This window comes from Carassius gibelio, chromosome A4 (genome assembly GCF_023724105.1).
Source record: "Carassius gibelio isolate Cgi1373 ecotype wild population from Czech Republic chromosome A4, carGib1.2-hapl.c, whole genome shotgun sequence".
Classification (NCBI taxonomy): Eukaryota; Metazoa; Chordata; class Actinopteri; order Cypriniformes; family Cyprinidae; genus Carassius; species Carassius gibelio.
In genome coordinates, this window is record NC_068374.1 from 34,331,355 (window position 1) to 34,353,122 (window position 21,768).

General features: G+C 35.5%; 1 protein-coding gene across 2 annotated transcripts in view; it reads left to right on the plus strand.

The window, feature by feature from the left end:
- Positions 1-1,851: 1,851 nt before the first annotated feature.
- Positions 1,852-21,768, plus strand: part of LOC127978948 (solute carrier organic anion transporter family member 1C1-like) — a 33,693-nt gene continuing 13,776 nt past the window's right edge. Inside the window, exons 1-5 of one of the 2 annotated variants that reach the window (XM_052583982.1) lie at positions 1,852-2,160; positions 10,010-10,147; positions 16,806-16,947; positions 19,980-20,112; positions 21,400-21,518. In XM_052583982.1, the coding sequence (XP_052439942.1) occupies positions 10,070-10,147; positions 16,806-16,947; positions 19,980-20,112; positions 21,400-21,518 (472 nt within the window). In that variant the 5' untranslated portion in view covers positions 1,852-2,160; positions 10,010-10,069. Of the gene's footprint in view, positions 2,161-5,616; positions 6,199-10,009; positions 10,148-16,805; positions 16,948-19,979; positions 20,113-21,399; positions 21,519-21,768 lie in introns of those variants that run through there. The other variant, XM_052583973.1, reaches the window with a different exon arrangement.

The window sequence follows — 21,768 nt, forward strand, 5'->3', positions numbered from 1 at the left end:
AGTAATGTTATAAGGCGGGATTTAGCAAAGGGTCAGCAGAGGATCTCATTCTGCAATACTTCGCTTAATCATGAGTCCTTTTCACAATCCCAGATTAGGAACGTATACCATGCACTCAGCTGACCGCAGCGCTCACACAAGCTCTTTACACAAAATATAGGTTTTCCAATCTCTCGTCTGGGGAAGTGAGAAGGGCTTGGGCTAATTACAAATAATGAGTCATATACAGTATTGTTCAAAATAATAGCAGTACAATGTGACTAACCAGAATAATCAAGGTTTTTCGTATATTTTTTTATTGCTACGTGGCAAACAAGTTACCAGTAGGTTCAGTAGATTCTCAGAAAACAAATGAGACCCAGCATTCATGAAATGCACGCTCTTAAGGCTGTGCAATTGGGCAATTAGTTGAATTAGTTGAAAGGGGTGTGTTCAAAAAAATAGCAGTGTGGCATTCAATCACTGAGGTCATCAATTTTGTGAAGGAACAGGTGTGAATCAGGTGGCCCCTATTTAAGGATGAAGCCAACACTTGTTGAACATGCATTTGAAAGCTGAGGAAAATGGGTCATTCAAGACATTGTTCAGAAGAACAGCGTACTTTGATTAAAAAGTTGATTAGAGAGGGGAAAACCTATAAAGAGGTGCAAAAAATGATAGGCTGTTCAGCTAAAATGATCTCCAATGCCTTAAAATGGAGAGCAAAACCAGAGAGACGTGGAAGAAAACGGAAGACAACCATCAAAATGGATAGAAGAATAACCAGAATGGCAAAGGCTCAGCCAATGATCACCTCCAGGATGATCAAAGACAGTCTGGAGTTACCTGTAAGTACTGTGACAGTTAGAAGACGTCTGTGTGAAGCTAATCTATTTTCAAGAATCCCCCGCAAAGTCCCTCTGTTAAAAAAAAGGCATGTGCAGAAGAGGTTACAATTTGCCAAAGAACACATCAACTGGCCTAAAGAGAAATGGAGGAACATTTTGTGGACTGATGAGAGTAAAATTGTTCTTTTTGGGTCCAAGGGCCACAGGCAGTTTGTGAGACGACCCCCAAACTCTGAATTCAAGCCACAGTACACAGTGAAGACAGTGAAGCATGGAGGTGCAAGCATCATGATATGGGCATGTTTCTCCTACTATGGTGTTGGGCCTATTTATCGCATACCAGGGATCATGGATCAGTTTGCATATGTTAAAATACTTGAAGAGGTCATGTTGCACTATGCTGAAGAGGACATGCCCTTGAAATGGTTGTTTCAACAAGACAATGACCCAAAACACACTAGTAAACGGGCAAAGTCTTGGTTCCAAACCAACAAAATTAATGTTATGGAGTGGCCAGCCCAATCTCCAGACCTTAATCCAATTGCGAACTTGTGGGGTGATATCAAAAATGCTGTTTCTGAAGCAAAACCAAGAAATGTGGAATGTTGTTAAAGAATCATGGAGTGGAATAACAGCTGAGAGGTGCCACAAGTTGGTTGACTCCATGCCACACAGATGTCAAGCAGTTTTAAAAAACTGTGGTCATACAACTAAATATTAGTTTAGTGATTCACAGGATTGCTAAATCCCAGAAAAAAAAAATGTTTGTACAAAATAGTTTTGAGTTTGTACAGTCAAAGGTAGACACTGCTATTTTTTTGAACACACCCCTTTCAACTAATTGCCCAATTGCACAGCCTTAAGAGCGTGCATATCATGAATGCTGGGTCTTGTTTGTTTTCTGACAATCTACTGAACCTACTGGTAACTTGTTTGCCACGTAGCAATAAAAAATATACTAAAAACCTTGATTATTCTGGTTAGTCACATTGTACTGCTATTATTTTGAACAATACTGTAAATAATGAGGCCTGGAGCGCTACACCTTCTCCAACAAGGTCATTAGGAGCGTAAGTGATGCATAAAGCAGCCTCCGGAGCACACGCTGCAGGTGACATGGGAGGAGCGGGGACTTCCTCAAATTAGTCACACATTATTTTTAGTGCTTGACAGGGGCGTTCCTTGTATCAGTAGTGATACTGTACTTCTTAAAATACTTTTTTTGGATATAAACAGATGCTGTATAGAGTTGTTCACAGGCTGGATGCTCAATATCGAGCTGCTTCGCCATTTGCCAACGATAGCAGACACAGTTTGGGTTTCTGTGGATTAGGTAAATATCCACCTCATCAAGTGCACCTTTTGTTTTCCATCTTATAAAATGTCCTGTTAGTGTTATGGTGTGAGAATCAGTGTTATTTTAGTTTTAGTTTTTATTTATCAGTGTGTGTTATCTTAGCACATCAAGTTAAAGGGGTCGTATGATGTTGCTAAAAAGAACATTAGCCTATTTTGTGTATTTGGTGTAATGAAATGTGTTTATGCGGTTTAAGGTAAAAAAAAAAAACAACAACATTATTTTTCACATACTGTACATTATCGTTTCTCCTCTATGCCTCGTCTTCTGAAACACAGTTTTTTTTTACAAAGCTCTTCGATCAAGGTGTGCTCTGATTGGCCAGTGAAACAGTGCGTTGTGATTGGCCGAATATCTCAAGCGTGTGATGTAAATGTTACGCCCCTCTCCATACTGTGATGCTTGTCAGGACACTAGCGCCACAAGAAAAAAAGAAGTAAAACCCATTACGAATGAGCTGTATGTTGCATCCAGTGGGGACATCAATGCGGGTTATAATGACTTTATAAAATGACTTGTTATTAAATGTTAAAAAAATAATAATAAATCGGGTTATTATTCATCAATCATTGACACATAAGGATTTATCAGTAATATGAGCCACAGCACAGAGAATGAATAAACAGTCTGATTTTATGTGCATATCTTCTGTGCACAAAAATACTTGTATCTGGATAAGACGTCACACATGGCCCTCAAATGCAAATGCCGGTACACTGCGTCTCTATGGTATGCACACAATCAGGTCAAGGACTTGAGGATTTGTTGTGTTGTGCATGAAGTCAAGTCATATTTACAGCTAAAGCAATCATTATCTTCTCTTAAGTTGAGATTTCACAAATGTTACTGTTGAAACCCTTTGAGTTTCCTGTGATGCAAGAATTAAACTCTGAGTCAGTACAGTTGGCACATTATTCATATTCTCAGTTGTAATTTTTATTATAACATAATAGGTTATACTATGCATGCTAATGTAAACGGGTTAACCCAGTTATAAAGCACCATGGCAAGAATATGGAGTTGAAGTCGCCATTTGTTCAACAGGCTAGAATGGATTAATGAAATCATGTTAGAAATACCAGGCCAAGAATTATGCCATGCCCTCGAAAACCGTCTGAAACTACCATAAACCACAAACAGATTACTAACGCCCCAAATCCGGAAAAGCTAAGCGCCAAAAAACTGTGAAGCAATTGCAGATTGTGTGAAGAGCATCCTGAATCAGGTGCTGACGTGGAAGGGGAAAGTCTACAAGTATATATAATTACATTAAAAAATATATATTTTATTTTATACTGGGGAAAAAATCATGGATTTTAACTTGATTTTTTACTTAGAAATTCAATAGTAAACCACAAAAAATTACAAAGAAATGTGGAATTTAGAGAAGAAACACTGAAATAGTGTTGCTATTTGCTTGTAAAACATAAACCAATAAACTAAACATTTTTTTTTTGACTAATATAATTTCTTTTACAGTGTAATCACCTGAATTACTACTTTTTAATACCTAAATGACTGCTGTGTAATGATCCTTTTTATTTCAATAGCAAATTATTTGTGTTAAAAAGTTCAGTCATGTGAAGCATTATGCTACGATAATAATAATGTACTTTCATGTATTCATAATTCATATTTTCATATATTCATAATGTGTTATTTTAATGCTGTAAATACACATTTTTAAATGCATTGCATATTCAAACTTTTTAAAACAGATCATTAATGATTGATTTATGTTAAAAAAATCTAGGATTTATATATATATATATATATATATATATATATATATATATATATATATATATATATATATATGAATATTCTATTTAATATATATTATTATTATTATTATTATTATTATTTTATTTTTATTTTTTTTACTTATTGAGGCTTTATGCATTTTTGTTCCCCAATCACCATTTCTCCCATTTCTTGACGATTTAAATATGCAATGTATTTTCATTTTCTATTTACAGTGGGTATCAATTATGAACATAGGCAGACAGTCCATTTAATACCATAATGCGCCACGTGAATGCATTCATCATTATCTCATATTTTTAATCAGAAATGCAAAGACATTCGGCCCATTAATGGCTTTATGCTTTGGGTGTTTTTAAGTCTACATGGACAAGTCACGAATCAGCAAGAGTAGGATGTGTGTAATCCACAGTCAGAAGGTTATAACAACTGTCATATTATGGTTTGGTCATCTCCATGGAAACAAGGCAATGTGTATTGTCTCTCCTATATCCACCTTTTCCTGAATATGTTATATAAGGATTCCATATTGACTGAATTGTATTGTTTTTTTAAATATATAAGAAGTGTGGCTGTAGATATTATGTGGCGGGAACAAAATCATCTGGCTGTGGATAAATATGATGTGTATGAGTACACACATCTGTTCCTTTCAGAAATATTTATCTTTGGATGCCCAGGCTTGGTATAATTGATCTGGATGAGGGGATGGATGGATGAATGCTGGTTGAACGGCCTTGATGAATGACTGACTTTGCTCCCATAGTTTGATATTTTGCTTTGGCATTGAAAAAATCCGTCTGTCTCTCACATTGATTTCACTTTTGATTCACAGGCATGCTATCCCTGAAAAGCACTTGGAAACTCAAACCAAGCAAATTATCTCTTTGACAACAATCCCTTAAAAATAATGACGTTCATTTAATATTCATGTTATTCAAACCTAAGACTGAGCTTACAAACAAGGATCTTATCTAAGAAAGTTTATTTCGGCAACCCTTTAGGATTAGTGTTAACATTTTGCATCGGCACACAGATGAGATTTTAATGAATGACTGCACATCAATCATGTTATTTTAAAATAGACTCAGGATCTCAGAGATCTTGTGATAAAATAATACTTGAAAAAAATATTTAATATGTTAATATTTTGTATATTAAATTTTTTAATATGATAACAAATGTATTAACTATTAATAAATATAAATAAATGAATAATAAAATTGCTTATTTAAATGTTTCCATGTTTTTGATGTTCCTCTGACATAATGAAAACGTATTTTTAAAATATTATTAAAGATTAATCATGTTGTATTAAAATGGACTTCATGATCAGGATCTCAGAGACCTTGTGATAAAATAATTCCAAATTAATATGCAATTTAATACATTAATATAATAATATTTAATACGTAAAAAAAATGAATAATAATGGTAAGTATGTTTCAGGCTTTTTGAAAGAGCCGTGAGATCCCAAAAATATGTTATAAAATAATAATAATTTAAAAATTAATATAGATAATGATAATAATAGGTTATTAATAAAATAATTGTTTTTAATGTTTTAATGTTTCAGGCTTTTTAAAGAGCCGTGTCAGACCCGTAAACAAAGGGTTAATTACACAGTTTGTGTTTTTCAGCATGACTTTAATGTAAATCATGACCGAGTTTTTTCATATATAGCCTAACTTTCATTCACAGACAACATGAAATTACATAAGGCTAAACATAGCCTAGTGTCACAGCATGTATTTTATGAATTCGCAATGAATCATATAGTGTTTGTCAGACATATATTAATGTAAGTTATGATAAAGTGCGACCATTGTACTGGAACAGTGATGAAACGCTCCGCGCGCATTTCACGCGTCTGGTGTGATGCGCGCTCATCACGTGCTTCAGCTCGAGCCATCCAGCCGCTTCGAGCAGAACAAACTATCTCACCTCTCAGGAAAAACCTTCAAGATTGACGTCAAAAAGATTAAGCTATTCGGACACATCGAGCTGAACGCGGAGGAATCGGATGTGAGTGGAAGTGTTGGGAAACCTCCAGGTCAGGACCAAGTGCCTTTCCTCGTCTCCGGCAGCCCGTGGGAAGTTTCTTTCCATGTGAAACCCATCTGACACACATGATCTGCTCCATACGCACTCATTCTGGACCAGCGGGGACACTTCCATATCCATAGATTGTATAACAACCAACATAAGACGAGACTGGATTGTATATTCCTATACGAACTGTGAGATTTGGTGAGTATATCGCAGCTGTTCCTCTGTATACCAAGACGTTTGACCTAATTCATCTCTTGCTTACAAATTATGGATATGTATTGCGCACTTGACATGATGAGATGGTTTAAAACGGGTCTGGCGGTGAGCAAAGCTGCGTGCGTTTGTGTAAGAAGACGAGAAAGACAATATCTGCTCGTTAAAAGTAGGTCTGCTGTGTGTTTGTGCCCATTTGTTTAATTAAACGATTGAGAGTTATTGTGCATCATAATTACCGCGCCATTGACTGTTAATTATAGCTACTAATAATCATGTTATAGCATGCTTTAATTATGCATGCTCCTCCGGGTTCAAGATTATTATTGCTATATTCAATTTGTGCAATGGATATTATACATTCAACAGTATGTGAGGTGTTTTTTCTTTTTCTCTGGTCACTCTTGGGTTCGGTGTGGATTCGCATCAGCTGCTGGTTAATTAGACGCACCTGCACACTGGTTGTCATGACCACTCATCCACATCAACTCACCAGACTAAAGACTGTTTACATTCACGCGTCTGATGTATATGTGAGCTGGTGGTTTCCAGATAAATGCAAAGCATTAATTAAAGAAAGTTCCACTGTGGTTAAAGATCTGGCTGGTACACTATTAAAAATAAGGTTTTGATACTATTTGCAATCATACATTTCTATTAAATGTTATAAATAATTACCAAAAAAAGGTAAACACATTGAATTTAGAAGTAGAAAGACTGGAATACACTGCAAATTAGTTGTTCTGCTTCAAAATTTTGTTTTATTCAATGTTAAGTAATGTTTCTTTGAAATTGATTGTAAAATAGCAAATTCTGAGTGAAAATTGTTTGTGTGTGTGTGTGTTGTGTGTAATTTCTTGTAAAATGCACTCTAGTGACCTTAAGTTGTATTTCAACTTCAAAGAATCATTTTTATAGTGCAACTGAAAGGTTTTTAGTTCAAAGCCAATATGTTTACTTATTATTTTTATGATTAAATGTTTTAGTTCTGCGTTTTGACGTAATAACTAAATAATCATAATACAACTCTATGGGCCCTATTTTAACGATCTGAAACGCAAGTGTCAAAGCGCGAAGCGCAAGTAAGTTTGTGGGCGGGTCTCGGCGCTGTTGCTATTTTCCCGGCGGGATAAATGGCTCTTGCGCCCGGCGCAAATCTAAAATGGGTTGGTCTGAAGTAGCTTCATTATTCATAGGTGTGGTTTGGGCGTAACGTGAAATAAACCAATCAGAGCGTCATCCAACATTCCCTTTAAAAGCAGGTGCGCAAGTTCCATTATGGATTGCTATTATTATGGCGTATTTACCAGGCGCACGCCAGGAGCGGTTCACAGCCGAGGAGACTGATGTTCTTGTAAGAGCAGTGAAAGACAGAGAAGTTGTGTTGTATGGGGATGGGAGAATAATTAGCCTGAATAATTTGTGAGCTAGTTTTATGCCTATTTTTTTCACATCTTCGTGGCACACCACAATGATTTCCGTCATCTCATGTGTTAATATTTTTTTAGTGTAACAATTTATGATTTGCAAAAATAACTGTTGCATCTGTGTAGATTACATGAGCAAAGTGTATGCGCGTTGTGCACGCTATACATTATGGTCAAGCATGCGCCCTTAAAATAGCATAATGAACAACGCGCAACGCGCCACTGACTTTAGACTAGGTTTTTTCTGGTCAGTGGCGCAATTGTTTAATGGAACAACAAAATAGCACCAGGGATCGTTTGCGCCGGAACACGCCTCCTTTTTTGCGCTGAACCGCTCAGGGAGCGCAAGTTCATTCACTAGTTTAGCGACGTGCTTCGGTGGAGGGAAAAGCGCGCTTTGCGCGGGTGCAAAATAGGAATGACACATGCGTCGGTGTACAAAGTCAATTGCGCTGGGTGCAAGATAGGGCCCTATGTAGTCATTAATATGAAGTTATGTATAAATGTTTCTGATTTCTTTAGAAACACACTAAACAGTGCCATTTAGACATGATAAGACAGACTTAAGTAGAAAAGAGCAAATATTGTTTAAAATCAGTCAAACCCATTATCTGTCTGTTTCTACAAAGAAGCTGGTTCATGAACCACTGTGTCCTTGTGTAAGACACATAACCTCAGATTACTCTAGAGGGCCTGTCCCTCTCATAAGTGCTATTAAATAAGTGTAAATAAGTGGAATAGAAAAGAAAATAGAAAAAGCATCAGTTAAATGACTAATGTAAACATCTCGGCTTGTGAAGAAGGCTGCAATATTTGTAAATTGCATGTTTTATGTGTCCAATGATTCATGAATTCAAAGCAGCCTCTGAAAGTAATAGTTCAGTTGATGTTTCATGTACTGCACTCAAGGACTTATCAAGTTCAATCAGAATGTACAATGAGAGCTTGAATAGCTAAATTACCAGCCCATAAGGTCCAGGAGACCTTGGAGATTCGTATAGAAGTTGCTTTTATTAGGTTTTTGTTTATGTGAGTTATCAAGGACCTGAAGTTGTTGATAGTTTTATTACCAATAAACAATAACACAAGTTGCAACTTTAGCTGGGGCTTTAGTTGATAGTTTGGTCAAAACACAAATGTTTTATTCAACGTGTTATTCCACCACACATTCACAGCCATGTTTTGTAACCAATGCATCTTTCATATTTTATGTCACCAGGCATGAAACTAAAGAAAGTCAAGTAAAACTAAACCATAAAGAACTAGAAATACTTAGAATTATTTTCTCAATTTCTCATTTTCATTTACTTTACTAAAATATACTAAAATAACTAAAAATGTATATAGACATATTTTAATAGAAACCTCCAAAATTTCAAAATCTTAACTAAAATTAAAAATCATAAAAATATAAACCAATTCATAATATATATTTTTTTAATTATAAAAGAATCTCAGTGATACACAAGTTCATTGGTTTCGTTTGAAATTGCTCTTTAAACCACCAAGAACGATAACTATAAAGATAACGATATTAGCGTCCACACCAGCGAACGATATCGTCTGTTTATTCTGAGCGCACGTGCGTCTGCCGCTTTAAATCCTCGAGCTCATTATAGCAGGATGGATTCTGATTGGATGTCAATGTTATATCGTTCATCAGCTGGAAAAAAAAATCGTTCTGGAAAATGATTCCAACGATATCGTTTCTCTATGCCTTTATCGTTATAGTTGCAGTGTGGACTCTGCTATTCTTTAATATTGAGAACGATCTTTAGAACTATAGCTTTATCGTTATCTTTATAGTTATCGTGCTTGGTGTGAACGGGCCTTAATCTCAAAGTGGTTGTTGAGATTAAGATTCCCGAAGCGACGTATAAGGTACATAAGTAAAAAATGAAAGTCTACGGTATTAGATTAGACGAGCGTACAGTATATAAAGCATGCATTTGTTTACATGCTTGCAAAGAAAAGTTTGCACAATATACTTAATTAGATTTCATCATATCTATTATTCTAAATGCAACAACATTGTAATATTTTCCAAAGATTTCCTCAATTCAAACCTGCTTTTTGCTTTGAAACTCATGCCAGGATATTATTGGAGAAAATGCGCTCCGTAGAACGTTGCACGTTTCTCCTGGGAGCTGGTCTTTCTGCTGCTATTCTTAGAGTTGTCACTTCAATCAGTCTATAAGAACGAGAATTGCATTGCACGAACACAATGCAGAACTTTTGTTTAGCACCATGTGCCAAATTTGTGTGGCTTCCTCAAATTCTATTTAAACCTGTGACAAGAACAACATAATCTTGCTAAAAGCAGTTTTTATGGCAGGATCACACACATATGCGAACTGTCTCTCTTTCAGGGGTGCATGCATAAATACCAAGAAGCTGCATTAGAGAGTCATTGACCAAAGAGAACGAAAATGGACCCGCCGAATAAGGAGATACGGTCACCGGAGAACGGCCCCAGCTCGGCTCGGCCCTGTTGCTCAAGCCTCAAGGTAAATCTTCTGACTTTAACACCTATAGGAGCTTTATTCTCAATTGTCATGTTGTGTTGATGCCTGAAGGAGAAGCGCTGGTATGTCTGCGAGCTTGTAGGTCCATTGCTTTCCATGTAACAGGCTTTATAGGCCTCTGGCGCTGTAACATCATTGGGTCCAAACAAGATTTATCCTCAGTTTGTGGTGGAGTCTTCTTCTGAAGAGCTGAGCACTGGGAACAGTGGGGGTTTTGAGCCAGTGACATAGGCGGAAATCCCAGGCGGGGGAATAACAATGAATTTAATCACAACTGTTAATAACAATGTTTTATACTTTATATAACTTTGTAAGTACTAAAACAGTGCAAACAGGGCAAAAATGTGTTTTAGGTTTAGAAACATTTTGAGTCTCCCCCTCACTTGTCTCACAGTCTTTGGTCCGAATGCCTGCTTTCCTCTTTTACATCACCTCAATTGCAGAGTTTTTTTTTTTTACAAGATCGGGCTAGTTTTGGGGTAATTTTGAGTAGCTATCGGGCAAGTTTTGTTTGGAAAACCCGGCAACCCTGCATCATGTGACCACAACAGCTTTAATTCTATTTAAAGGTTCTTTAATTTAGCACGGTCTCCCTGCAACACTAATAGTAGAAAGGATGTGTATACTTGTCCTTACATGTACAATTTTAGCTGTATTATTTGTGTGCCCTTCAAAAATTGCTCTTGAGAAATGTTATGTATAGTGCTCCCCCCAACTGTTAGAGGAAATGTATGCCCCCGGCCAGTGCTTCTGATGAGATGATTGTGGCTAACAATGTAAATAATGAGAGAGTCATGCACCACAGTCCCTCTGTCATAAACACATGAGCACGGCCATCCATTCAGTGTCTCTATAAGACATGCAGTCATGAGCTCTATTTTAAAACACAGTGTGTATGTATATATATATATATATATATATATATATATATATATACTCAACAGCCACTCTATAGGGTACACCTGTTCAGTAGCCAATCACATGGAAGCAACTCAATGCATTTAGGCATCTAGACGACTTAGTTTTAACCGAGCATCAGAATGGGGAAGAAGAGGATTTAAGTGACGTTTAATGTGGTATGTTTGTTGGTGCAAGACGGGCTGGTCTGAGTATTTCAAAAGCTGCTGATCTACTGGGATTTTCACGCACAACCATCTCTAGGGTTTACAGAGAATGGTCCAAAAAAGAGAAGATATCAAGTGAGTGGTCAGTTGTGTGGATGGAAATGCCTTGTTGATGTCAGAGGTCAGAGGAGAATTGTCAGACTGGTTCGAGATGATAGAAAGGCTACAGTAACTCAAATAACCAAGGTATGCAGAATACCATCTCTGAACGCACAACATGTTGAACCCTGAAGCAGCAGAAGACCACACCGGGTGCCGCTGCTGTCAGATAAGAACAGGAAACAGAGGCAACAATTCACACAGACTCAACAAAGCTGGACAATAGAAGAGTGGAAAAGTGTTGCCTGGTCTGAACATGGAAAAGAACATGAAAGCATTGATTCATCGTGTCTTGTCTCAATGGTTCCTCCTGCTGGTGGTGGTGTAATGGTGTGGGGGATGTTTTCTTGGCACACTCTGGGCCCAAATGAGCATCGTTTAAATGCCACAGTCTTCCTGAGTATTGTTTCTGACCATGTCCATCCCTTTATGACTACAGTGAACACATCTTCAGATGGCTACTTCCAGCAGGACAATGCACATGTCACAAATCATCTCAGACTGGTTTCTTGAACATGACAATGATTTAACTTTACTCAAACGCCCTCCACAGTCACCAGATCTGAATCCAGTAGAGCAGCTCTGGGATGTGGAAGAACGGGAGATTCACATCATGGATGTGCCGCCAACAAATCTGCAGCAACTGCGTGATGTTATCATCTCAATATGCACCTTAATCTCTGAGGAATGTTTCCAACACCTTGCTGAATCAATGCCACGAAGAATTAAGGCAGTTCTAAAGGCAAAAGGGGGTCAAACCCGCTACTAGCAAGGTGTACCTAATAAAGTGGCCAGTGAGTGTATATCAGAGAATACATATTTACATACTACCTTTCAAAAGCCCCAGTACCTTAATTAAAGTGGTAATGAACTGGCTTTTTCATTATTTTATACTGTTGTCTGAGATCCACTTATGACGTCCGTGTGGTTTTTACATTCAAAAACATCAAAATCAGTTTTCTGCCCTGGTATAGAGACCGGCCCGAGAGAAGCAGTCAAAATTATTTCCAGATCAACCTTGTTAACTTTAATAATACACCGTCTTTATTGTGAATAATTCATGTTATGAATGTTATTCCACGGAAGAAGAAGAACATTTTGGTCTTTATATTTATATATGTATCATTTAAATATAATCTCTTGCTCCACTTCTGGAACAACTTTCTTTTTCTATTTTCTATAAATTCTCAATGGATGTATTTGTTTGCCTTCTCTTTAACTATCTAGTGGACTCAAATGTTGACTTGAACTACCCCATGTAGTGGCTAAGAAACACTTTTTTTTAGGGTTCCTCAAATCTGCATCCAGAAAGAGCTCTTGTTGAGTTCTCAGACAAACCATATGATGGACTAATAAATATTCAGCGCTTAATTAGTAACAATTTTTTTTTTTCTGCACATTGAGATGAGATCTGAATTTAGAGCTTGTTTTTGTTTGGGATTAAATTTGCATAAGACAACAGTGTAAAAGCTGCTTAAAATGAGATTATTTCGCACAGCTAACAAAAGACGCAAGCACAATGAAAAGGCCATTTCTATGAAAGAGTCCATGCAAAGGTGCAGTAAATTTCACCTAAGATGTGTCCTGATCATAATCCTCTGATAAACCTTGACGGAGGCCTATTCTGATTTCCAAATTCTTGGCTTTAGCTCGAGGTCTGATCTTAGAAATGATCTGCATGCTTCAGGAGCACAGGCTAATCTGATGAATGAAGGTATTGTAATTGCACTCATACAGACTCTTAAGGTAAAGCTGATTAGTGGTGTTCTAGCTCTACAAGCTTTGCTTCCAATAACACAAACATAAGAAATTGTTACATCCAGTAAAAAAAACTTGGACCACATTCAAAGTTTTGGGGTTTAGTTCATTTAGTTGTGGTTCATTTATGATCCCTATATATATGATCCCAAATATTTGTGAATTATGGTATTGCTTGGACTAAAAAGTTTTATCTGTATCTGGAAGTCGTCACAGTCAGTTAAAAAATAGAAATATCAAAATATACTGACAAGAAAAAGTCATGCAAATGAGTTTAATCTGTTAAAAATATACATTGAATTGCCTTTTTTCTATGTAAAATATTTCAATGGCTTTAAATAAAAAAGTAGTAAAAAAAAATAGTGCCATTGATCTAATATTATATCTTTCTCATTATTTTGAATGAGATTTTATTGCTATATTTTAATTAGAATTTTCGTTAAAGTTTTAGTCATTTTCTTGTATTATTTTTATCTCTTATTTTTAAATGCCTATGTAGTTAAAACATTTTTTTTGTTTATTTAGTTATTGCAGTAAATTTAATATAAATGAGAGAATATAAATTTCATTTTATTTATTTATTAATTTTATATAGGTGTAGGTGTTTAATTGTATTTTTATTTTTAGTAATTTATTTTTAATTTTTAAGTATTTATTTATCTACTGTCTATAATTTCTGGTGTTTAGTTTAAGTTTATTTAGTTTTAGTTATTTTATAATTATTTAAACTTTATTTAAATGAAAATAAGAAATGACGCCTTGGCAAAAAGCTAAAATAATACAAATATGAGTTTAATGACAATCTGTTACATCATGGAAAATGTCAATGGACCAAAAGTGAGGAAATGCTAAAGTACAAAGTTTTTCTATAATGTTATCGTCAAAGTACGAAGGCATTCGGTTCTGCACTGTTCCAGAGCTATGGAGCGTAACCTGCAGACATCAGTGCATGACATGCTTGGGAAATCCATAAGTGCGTGAAGGGACCTATGTGCTCTTGAGTGAGGAAATCTCTGGACTGTTGTTAAAGCCGAAAATTAGCCCAGAGGCCATGGCCAGCATGTGTTGCTGTTGGCTGCCGGTCATATTTCTGCGCACATGTGTAATGTGATCTAAGTTGTGATGAAGGACAATAAATCTATGATGATTTGAGGTTACCGTCCGATATATATATATATATATATATATATATATATATATATAAATAAATCACATTTTAAAATAGAAAATGTTAATAATATTTCACAATTTTACTGTATTTTTAATCAAATAAATGCAGTCTTAGTGAGCATCATAATGTTTATATATTGCATCCCATAACTTTTAAAAATAGCATTATAATATTATCATTATAATATTAGATAACTAAAAATTTTATTTTTATAGTAGAATGAATATATATATATATATATATATATATATATATATATATATATATATATATATATATATATATATACTATAAAAAGTATCTATTGATATTGTAATGATCATTTTATAAAGTTCAGGGATGCAAGAAATGTCAATTTAATTTAATAAACATGTAGCGCCTCTCTAGCGTGCTGAACTATAATGAGAGGTGGCTATCCTGAGTTCTTTAAATATCTTTTAAATCAAATAAGTGAGGTTTCACAAATAAATGTAAGTGTATCTAACTTGTGTGTGTGTTGTTACTATCTTTTTAAGTAAAACACTATTCCCCTTTAAATCACAATTTAAACAGTAATACTAACACTTTAACAGGAAATTAAAGGTCTTGAAATTACTCTTCTCCTATAAACAATTTCCAATTTAACCCAAATTGTACTCTTTTTCTTAATTAACTGAAATATCAAAAGAGTCAGTAACCACAAAGGTTTTTTAAAAAAATATATAAAACAGATTTACTTAGAAAAAAACGTCAGAAATTAAATATGTCTGGTACAACTCACTTTTCACATCACAGCTGCATTTAAATCACATTAAACAAATAAGGGCCCAAGAAAATAAAATAGCCGGCAAAAATCTTAAAATTAAATACCCTTCAAGTGTTCAAATGATGCAGGCCTGAATGTAGCTCGGGTACGTTGTAGCCTTAAACTCAATGGCTGTTTCACCACAAAGGCCAAACAAACAAATGGTAACTTTTTTCAAGGTGCATGTAATCTCACGTGCTTCGGAACAACGGCGTCAGCAGCAGAAGACAGGTGGAGAGGATTCGTGATGATGAGAAGATTGATCAAGAGAAGATTCACACGGTTGAACGATCTCAGCCCAGTCCATCACTCGACAACGCTATCCGGCTCCAGGAAAGTCTTTGATCATCGTCCGTTTCATATTTTCACACAGGCTTAACTAATTAAGGTCGCTGGCCGCTAGCTTATCAGCAAAGTCCATGTAAAACAATAACCACTAAATCAGCGGCTGACTGAAACATATGTCTGTTGTAACGGATGAGTTTTTCACTCAAACAAACACAACTATCACCACTAATTACTGGTATAAGTATAAGTGTTCGTGTTGAACACTTTAATTTTCAGGTGCATTACAATTAACAGCAACCGTCTTTTTTTCTCCGCACCAACTCACTCACGTTCGTCTCACTCACGTCTGTCTCTACTTCCTTCTTACCCTTGACCTCTCCAGTGATTGGATCATACACAAAACTTTCAGAAATAAAATAAATTCACAAAACATTTGTGTAACTCTTTCTTATTATTTTCACAGGCATCTTTTAAACATTTTAACATATATCATTACCCAACAAATATTTAACATTTTAAATGCTGTATACCATAAATGAATATTACACCATATGTATTTCTCTCATTGAGCAAAATCAACATTTCTTTGCCAGTCAATGAATTTTTACCTTTTTTAACCTTAAACTATTTTATTAAACTATGAAATTAATTATTCAAACTAGTACATGTTATACTAAAGAAAATTATTTCAACCGGGTTACAAACAGTTTATAAAAAGATAGTTTTAATCAAAAGTTTTATGCCGATGAGCTTCAAAAATGATTCAGCTCTTTTTTCCTTCTTTGTACATGAAAAATTCAAGTGTGGGTTGAAAGAGGAGTGTAAAGCTGATGATTTGATCATCAAAGGCTTCTCGTCTCGTCTCTTCTGGCTTCGTCTTTTTTTTGCCTCTTCTCTCTTCGCTTCTTCGCCCTTCTGTTGTCCACCTTTCTGTTGATTATTAATTTGGATGCAGCGAGTGTGCACATGTGCGCAAGACCCCACAAGAGTGAAGATGCACCACCGTGCCGAGGTAAAACCTCAGCGAATGCTGATGATTTTGACCCAGAAACCCCAACAACAGATGATAAAAGTGTCAGTGTTTCATCATCAAAAGCAGCGACTCATTTTGCCTTTGTTTTGCTCATGTTGAGGTTTACGTCACTGTGGTTGAGTGCAGTAGCATCGCTCAAGAGCATGACATAAGATCTCCTAATCCGCTTTTTGTCGCCACTACCCATAATGCAATGCAGTTTGAGAAATGCACCCACCTCCATCTCTCCATCTCTACTCTGGTTCCCTACAATTTTAAATGCATATTAATGAAGAGTTGCTTCCATGTCCAAAAATAGGTTAATGAGGGAGAGCGAGATGTGCATGCAGCATCTGACGAAGCGCTGGTGAATAAAACCTCTCTCTTTCTGTGTCTCATTACAGATGTTCCTTGTGGCCTTGTCCTTTGCCTACTTCGCCAAGGCATTATCTGGGAGCTATATGAAAAGCACAATAACTCAGCTGGAAAGACGCTTCGACATCCCCAGTTACTTAATAGGTGTCATTGATGGCAGCTTTGAAATAGGTAAGAACCGGATCTTCATGCGTCAGCAGACCTTTTGCTAGGTTTCGATCCCGTCATGTCTCCCAACCAGCTGCCAAGGTTCTTGTCAAGCCTTTCTCAGCATCTGCAACGCTCGTTGCACTGGTGCAAAATAATACTGAGATGCATCGCGTGTGCTGCAATTCACACTGCAGTGCAGTCATCCAACAAATCCGACAGTGTGAAGAGCTCTCATCTTCACAAATGCAAATTGCATTTTTTAGTTTCCACATGTATAAATCATTACATAACATTAAAATGCTTTACTTTTCTAAATAGCAGTGTCCCAAAGAAAATATGTTATTACCATGAAACTTGTTTGCATCATTTGTTTGCATTCTTTGATGAATAAAAAGTTCAAAGGAACCACATTTATTTGAATTGGAAATCTTTATAAATTATAAATGTCTTTACTGTTACTTTGATTCATTTAATGCATCCTTGCTGAAAAAAGTACAAATATTTATATAATAAATATAAATATAATATTTAGTAAATAAATATTAAATACATAAATTAAAATATTAATCTGTTTAATGCATTCTGAAGGAATAAAATGTAATAGTAATATAATTTAAATATAGTATTTACAAAAATAAGATATTAAAATTTATATATTTATTATATTTAGAAAATAAATAAAAATATAATATTTAAAAAACAAATATTAATCTATTCAACGTATTCAATATTTAGAAAATAAATGTAAAATATACAAAATAAAATCTTAATATGAATCTATTTAATGCATTCTTGTTGAATAAAAGTGCAAATATTTATATAAAAATAAATATAATATTTACAAAATAAAATATTTATATTAATGTATTATTTAATCATATTACATAATTATAGTTGTGTTTACTATTATTATTATTATTAACATATTATATTATTAATTTATAATGCTTATCCCAAAATCTTAATCAGTTAATTTTTCGACCTTTGCAGGTGTGCATGGATGCCAGTACTAAAATAAAAAAAGTATGCCACAGAAACACCATTTAAATGTTTATAATCAAAGTTTTATTCCGATGAGCTTCAAAAGTGACTCAGCTCTTTATTTATCTTTGTGCATGTAAAATCATAGTCTAGAGTGGAAGCGAGGCTAAACCCTGCTCACACTTTTGCAGCCGCCGCTAACGTGGCCCTAGCAACCAGTGTTTCCATAGGAGTGTTGTTATGGCAATGGGAAACGGCGTGCAGCCTCGCAGAGATCATGTGTCAGAGTTAGCATCACTGTCTTGCTGTCTTACGTCCCTGTTATCAACAAGTGCCCGGAAAACCTGCCGAACAAAGGCTGCTGTGTGTTATTAAATCTTACCTCTCAGGTCGTTCATAATTTGTCTACCTGGGTTCAAACAGATCTCAGACTGTTTCTCTGTGTCAGGGTGTCCCTCAGGGGTGAGTCTTGGGACCTACTTTATTTAGTATTTAAATGTTCAGAAATATGGTCTGAGCTATCACTGCTATGCAGACGACACCTAAATTTATATCAGCTCTCAGTCTGGTCTTAATTTTTCCTCTTCAAACCTGTCTGACTGTTTGATGGAAATTAAAGGGTGGATGAAACGCAACTTTCCTAAACTAAACTGCTCCAAAACTGAAGTCTTATTAATTGGCACCCCTTTGAATGTCAGTAAATGTACGGATTTTAGAATCTCAGTAGACAACACCCAGTTGTCCCCTTCTGGCCAGGCTCGTAATTTCTGGGTTATTTGTGATGCCCAGCTAACTTTTAATTCTCATTTTAATAACATAACGAAGGTTGCTTTTTTCCATCTGAGAAACATTGCATGCACAATGCATTGCTTCTGTGGATTGTTTTAAGAGACTTCTTAAGACACATCTTTTTACTCAAGCTTTTAATTTATAAATTGTGTTTTTTTTTATACTTATTTTTTTTACTGCAATGTTTGTTTGATTGTTTGACTATTTTGTGCGTATGTTGTAGCGCTTTGAGCATGTGAAAGGCGCATTATAAATAAAATGTATTGTTGTGTGTTTTATAAATGTTTGGGTGAGTTGTTTCTTTTTGCTTAAGCTGACCTCCTTTCAAACTGAGCCGTGGTGTAAACGTCTGAGAATTCCTGTTCCCATTAAGGCCATGAAATTTCCTGACCGCCACACCGGGTTCAGAGCTGTGCTATAATCGTCCTCACAAAGACCTCCGTTCATGGAGCTGTGAAGCTCAGAAACCAAATAAATCGGCCAATAAATGCCCCTCACAGACAAAGAGGTCAATCATGTAGAAATCAGTTGGGAAGCATCATGTTCAGAGACTTTGTGGAGCACATACGTGCACTCATGGGTTATCATTTTATTTTACAATTGTTTACTTTAAAGGAATAGTTCATGCAAAAAAAAGAAGATTGGCTGAGAATTCATTTGATGATTCACTAGATGAGTTTGTTTCTTCAGCAGATGTTGAGAAATGAAGCATTGCATCAGTTGCTCACCAATGGGTCTCTGCAGTGAATGGGTACCGTCAGAATGAGAGTCCAAACAGCTGATAAAAACATCACAATAATCAAAAAGTAATCCACACCACTCCAGTCAGTCAGTTAAAATCTTGAGAAGAGAAAACCTGTGTGTTCAAAAAAACGTTGTAAAGGTGCTTGATTTGTGCAGATTTCTCTCCTGATTCAGAGCAGATTCGTTTTTCACTGCAAAAAGCAATATCATGGAGGAAGCAGTAGTTTGACGCTAAAAACATCTTGATGGATTGGTTTCTTTTGTCTTCACAAGACATTAATTGATGGACTGGAGTGGTGTGAATTACTTGTGGATTATTGTGAGAGCTGTTTGGACTCTCATTCTGACGGCACCCATTCACTTGCAGAGCATCAACTGCTGAGCAAGTGATGGAATGCTAGATTCATCTTAATCGGTTCTGATAAAGAAACAAAATCATTTACATCTTGGATGGACTAAGGGGAAGTACACTTTCAGCACATCTCAATCTCATTCACAATTTCCACATCACAAATGTTTGTCTGATTCTCTGCTTCTAGGTAACTTGTTAGTGATCGCCTTCGTGAGTTACTTTGGTGCCAAACTTCACCGTCCGAAGATCATCGCCATCGGCTGCCTGTTGATGTCACTTGGGACTTTTTTAATTGCCTTGCCGCATTTTATAATCGGACGGTAAGCCAAGTTGAAAATGTGTGTGATGTGAGGATGGTGAGCTGTTTTAAAGGGTCACATCAATCCAGTGTATTCCCCTGCCCACAAACGCCATGGAGTTTTATTTAGTGTGTGTTTGTTCCCTGTCTTTATCAGATGTGTTTTTTGCCATCGTAAAGCTGCTGTATCAAGGAAACATTTTTAGTTTATATACAGAACAAACAGAATTTTGCATGACCTCACTCTGCTCATTCAAATTCGACTTCATCCTTGTACATCGACTTGCAATCTCAACCTTGAAAGTGTGCCAGGTTTTCAGTTTTACATGCGGCTCTTCAAAGGCACCACAGCTTGGGTATATTTAAAGTGACTCGAGTGAAATATCCGTGATGGATTGACATGCTGAATTTTAATGTTAATGTTCCTATCTAGGCCATGTTTTTGAAGCACTTTATTTATAGAAATGATGCATTCTGTATTGCATCCCGTTTTTTACAGCAACAGCATGTTGACAATGTGAACTGCTCCGTCTGACTAGAGTGTGATTGATTTGAGGTTCACCTGTGCATTTTATTCACTGTCTGTGCAGATATAGGTTGTAATATACAGATGATTCATCTATACAAATTAGTTTAGTTTATAAATGTATGGCTTGGTCTCAAAATACTAGATGATTTTTTCTTATATGCTTGTTAACAGTATAACTTTAATTATTATTATTTAAGATTTTGTATTTATGTTTAACTTTTTTATTTATTGAATTATCATTAAGACGCATTATTTTTATTTAATTACTGGCAAAATAAAACAAATATTTTTAACTAATTTTATTTAATTATCATTATATATCATATATCTTGTTCATCTGTATTATTGACAAAATAAAAGCTCTTTTTTTAATTATAATTATCATTTTGATAAATATTTTCTGTTCTCATTGTTGACAAAATAAAAAAACTATATATATAATTATTATTAACTATCATTATGATATTTTTAGCTTTTCATTATTGTTGACAGTACTGTAACATATTTAATTGTTTTATTAGTTAATTGTCAATATTATGTTTTTTCGGTCCTTATTGTTGACAAAATAAAAATAATTAAACATACTTTTTAATTTTATTTTTTTTTTTACTTTTTTTATGATGCATCTTTCGCGTCTACCTTATTGTTGACAAAATAAAAAATAAAAAACTGTATTCTGATCCAAATATGTTTGTTTGTTTCATCAATCTGTGTAACTTTTGCTGTCATGTGACATGATTTCTGATTTCTTCTGCTGACTTGTTGATGATTTCTACGCAGCTACAAGTTTGAAACATCGATTCGATCATCAGTGAACTCCACCAGTAACCTCTCTCCATGTCCAGTGAGGTCAAGCGTCCCGGCCGTGGGTCCCAGCGCTTCTTCAGCGCCGAGCTCAGGTACAGATCCACCTACGGCTTGTGTTAGAGTTTAAACTAGTTTTAAAGCCTGGTTTAATATAGTCTTTCTAGGGCATCATATTTGCTGAATGAAATCCACTACTTATTTCTGACTAAGTGTGTGTGCTGATTCCCAAACCGCTCAAGCATGACACACTTTCTCTCACAAAATCTATGCGGTTTGTTGTATTGTTCTTTTTACAGCCATTTGAAAGATGAGGAGTCTTGAATTATCCTTTAATTACCAGAA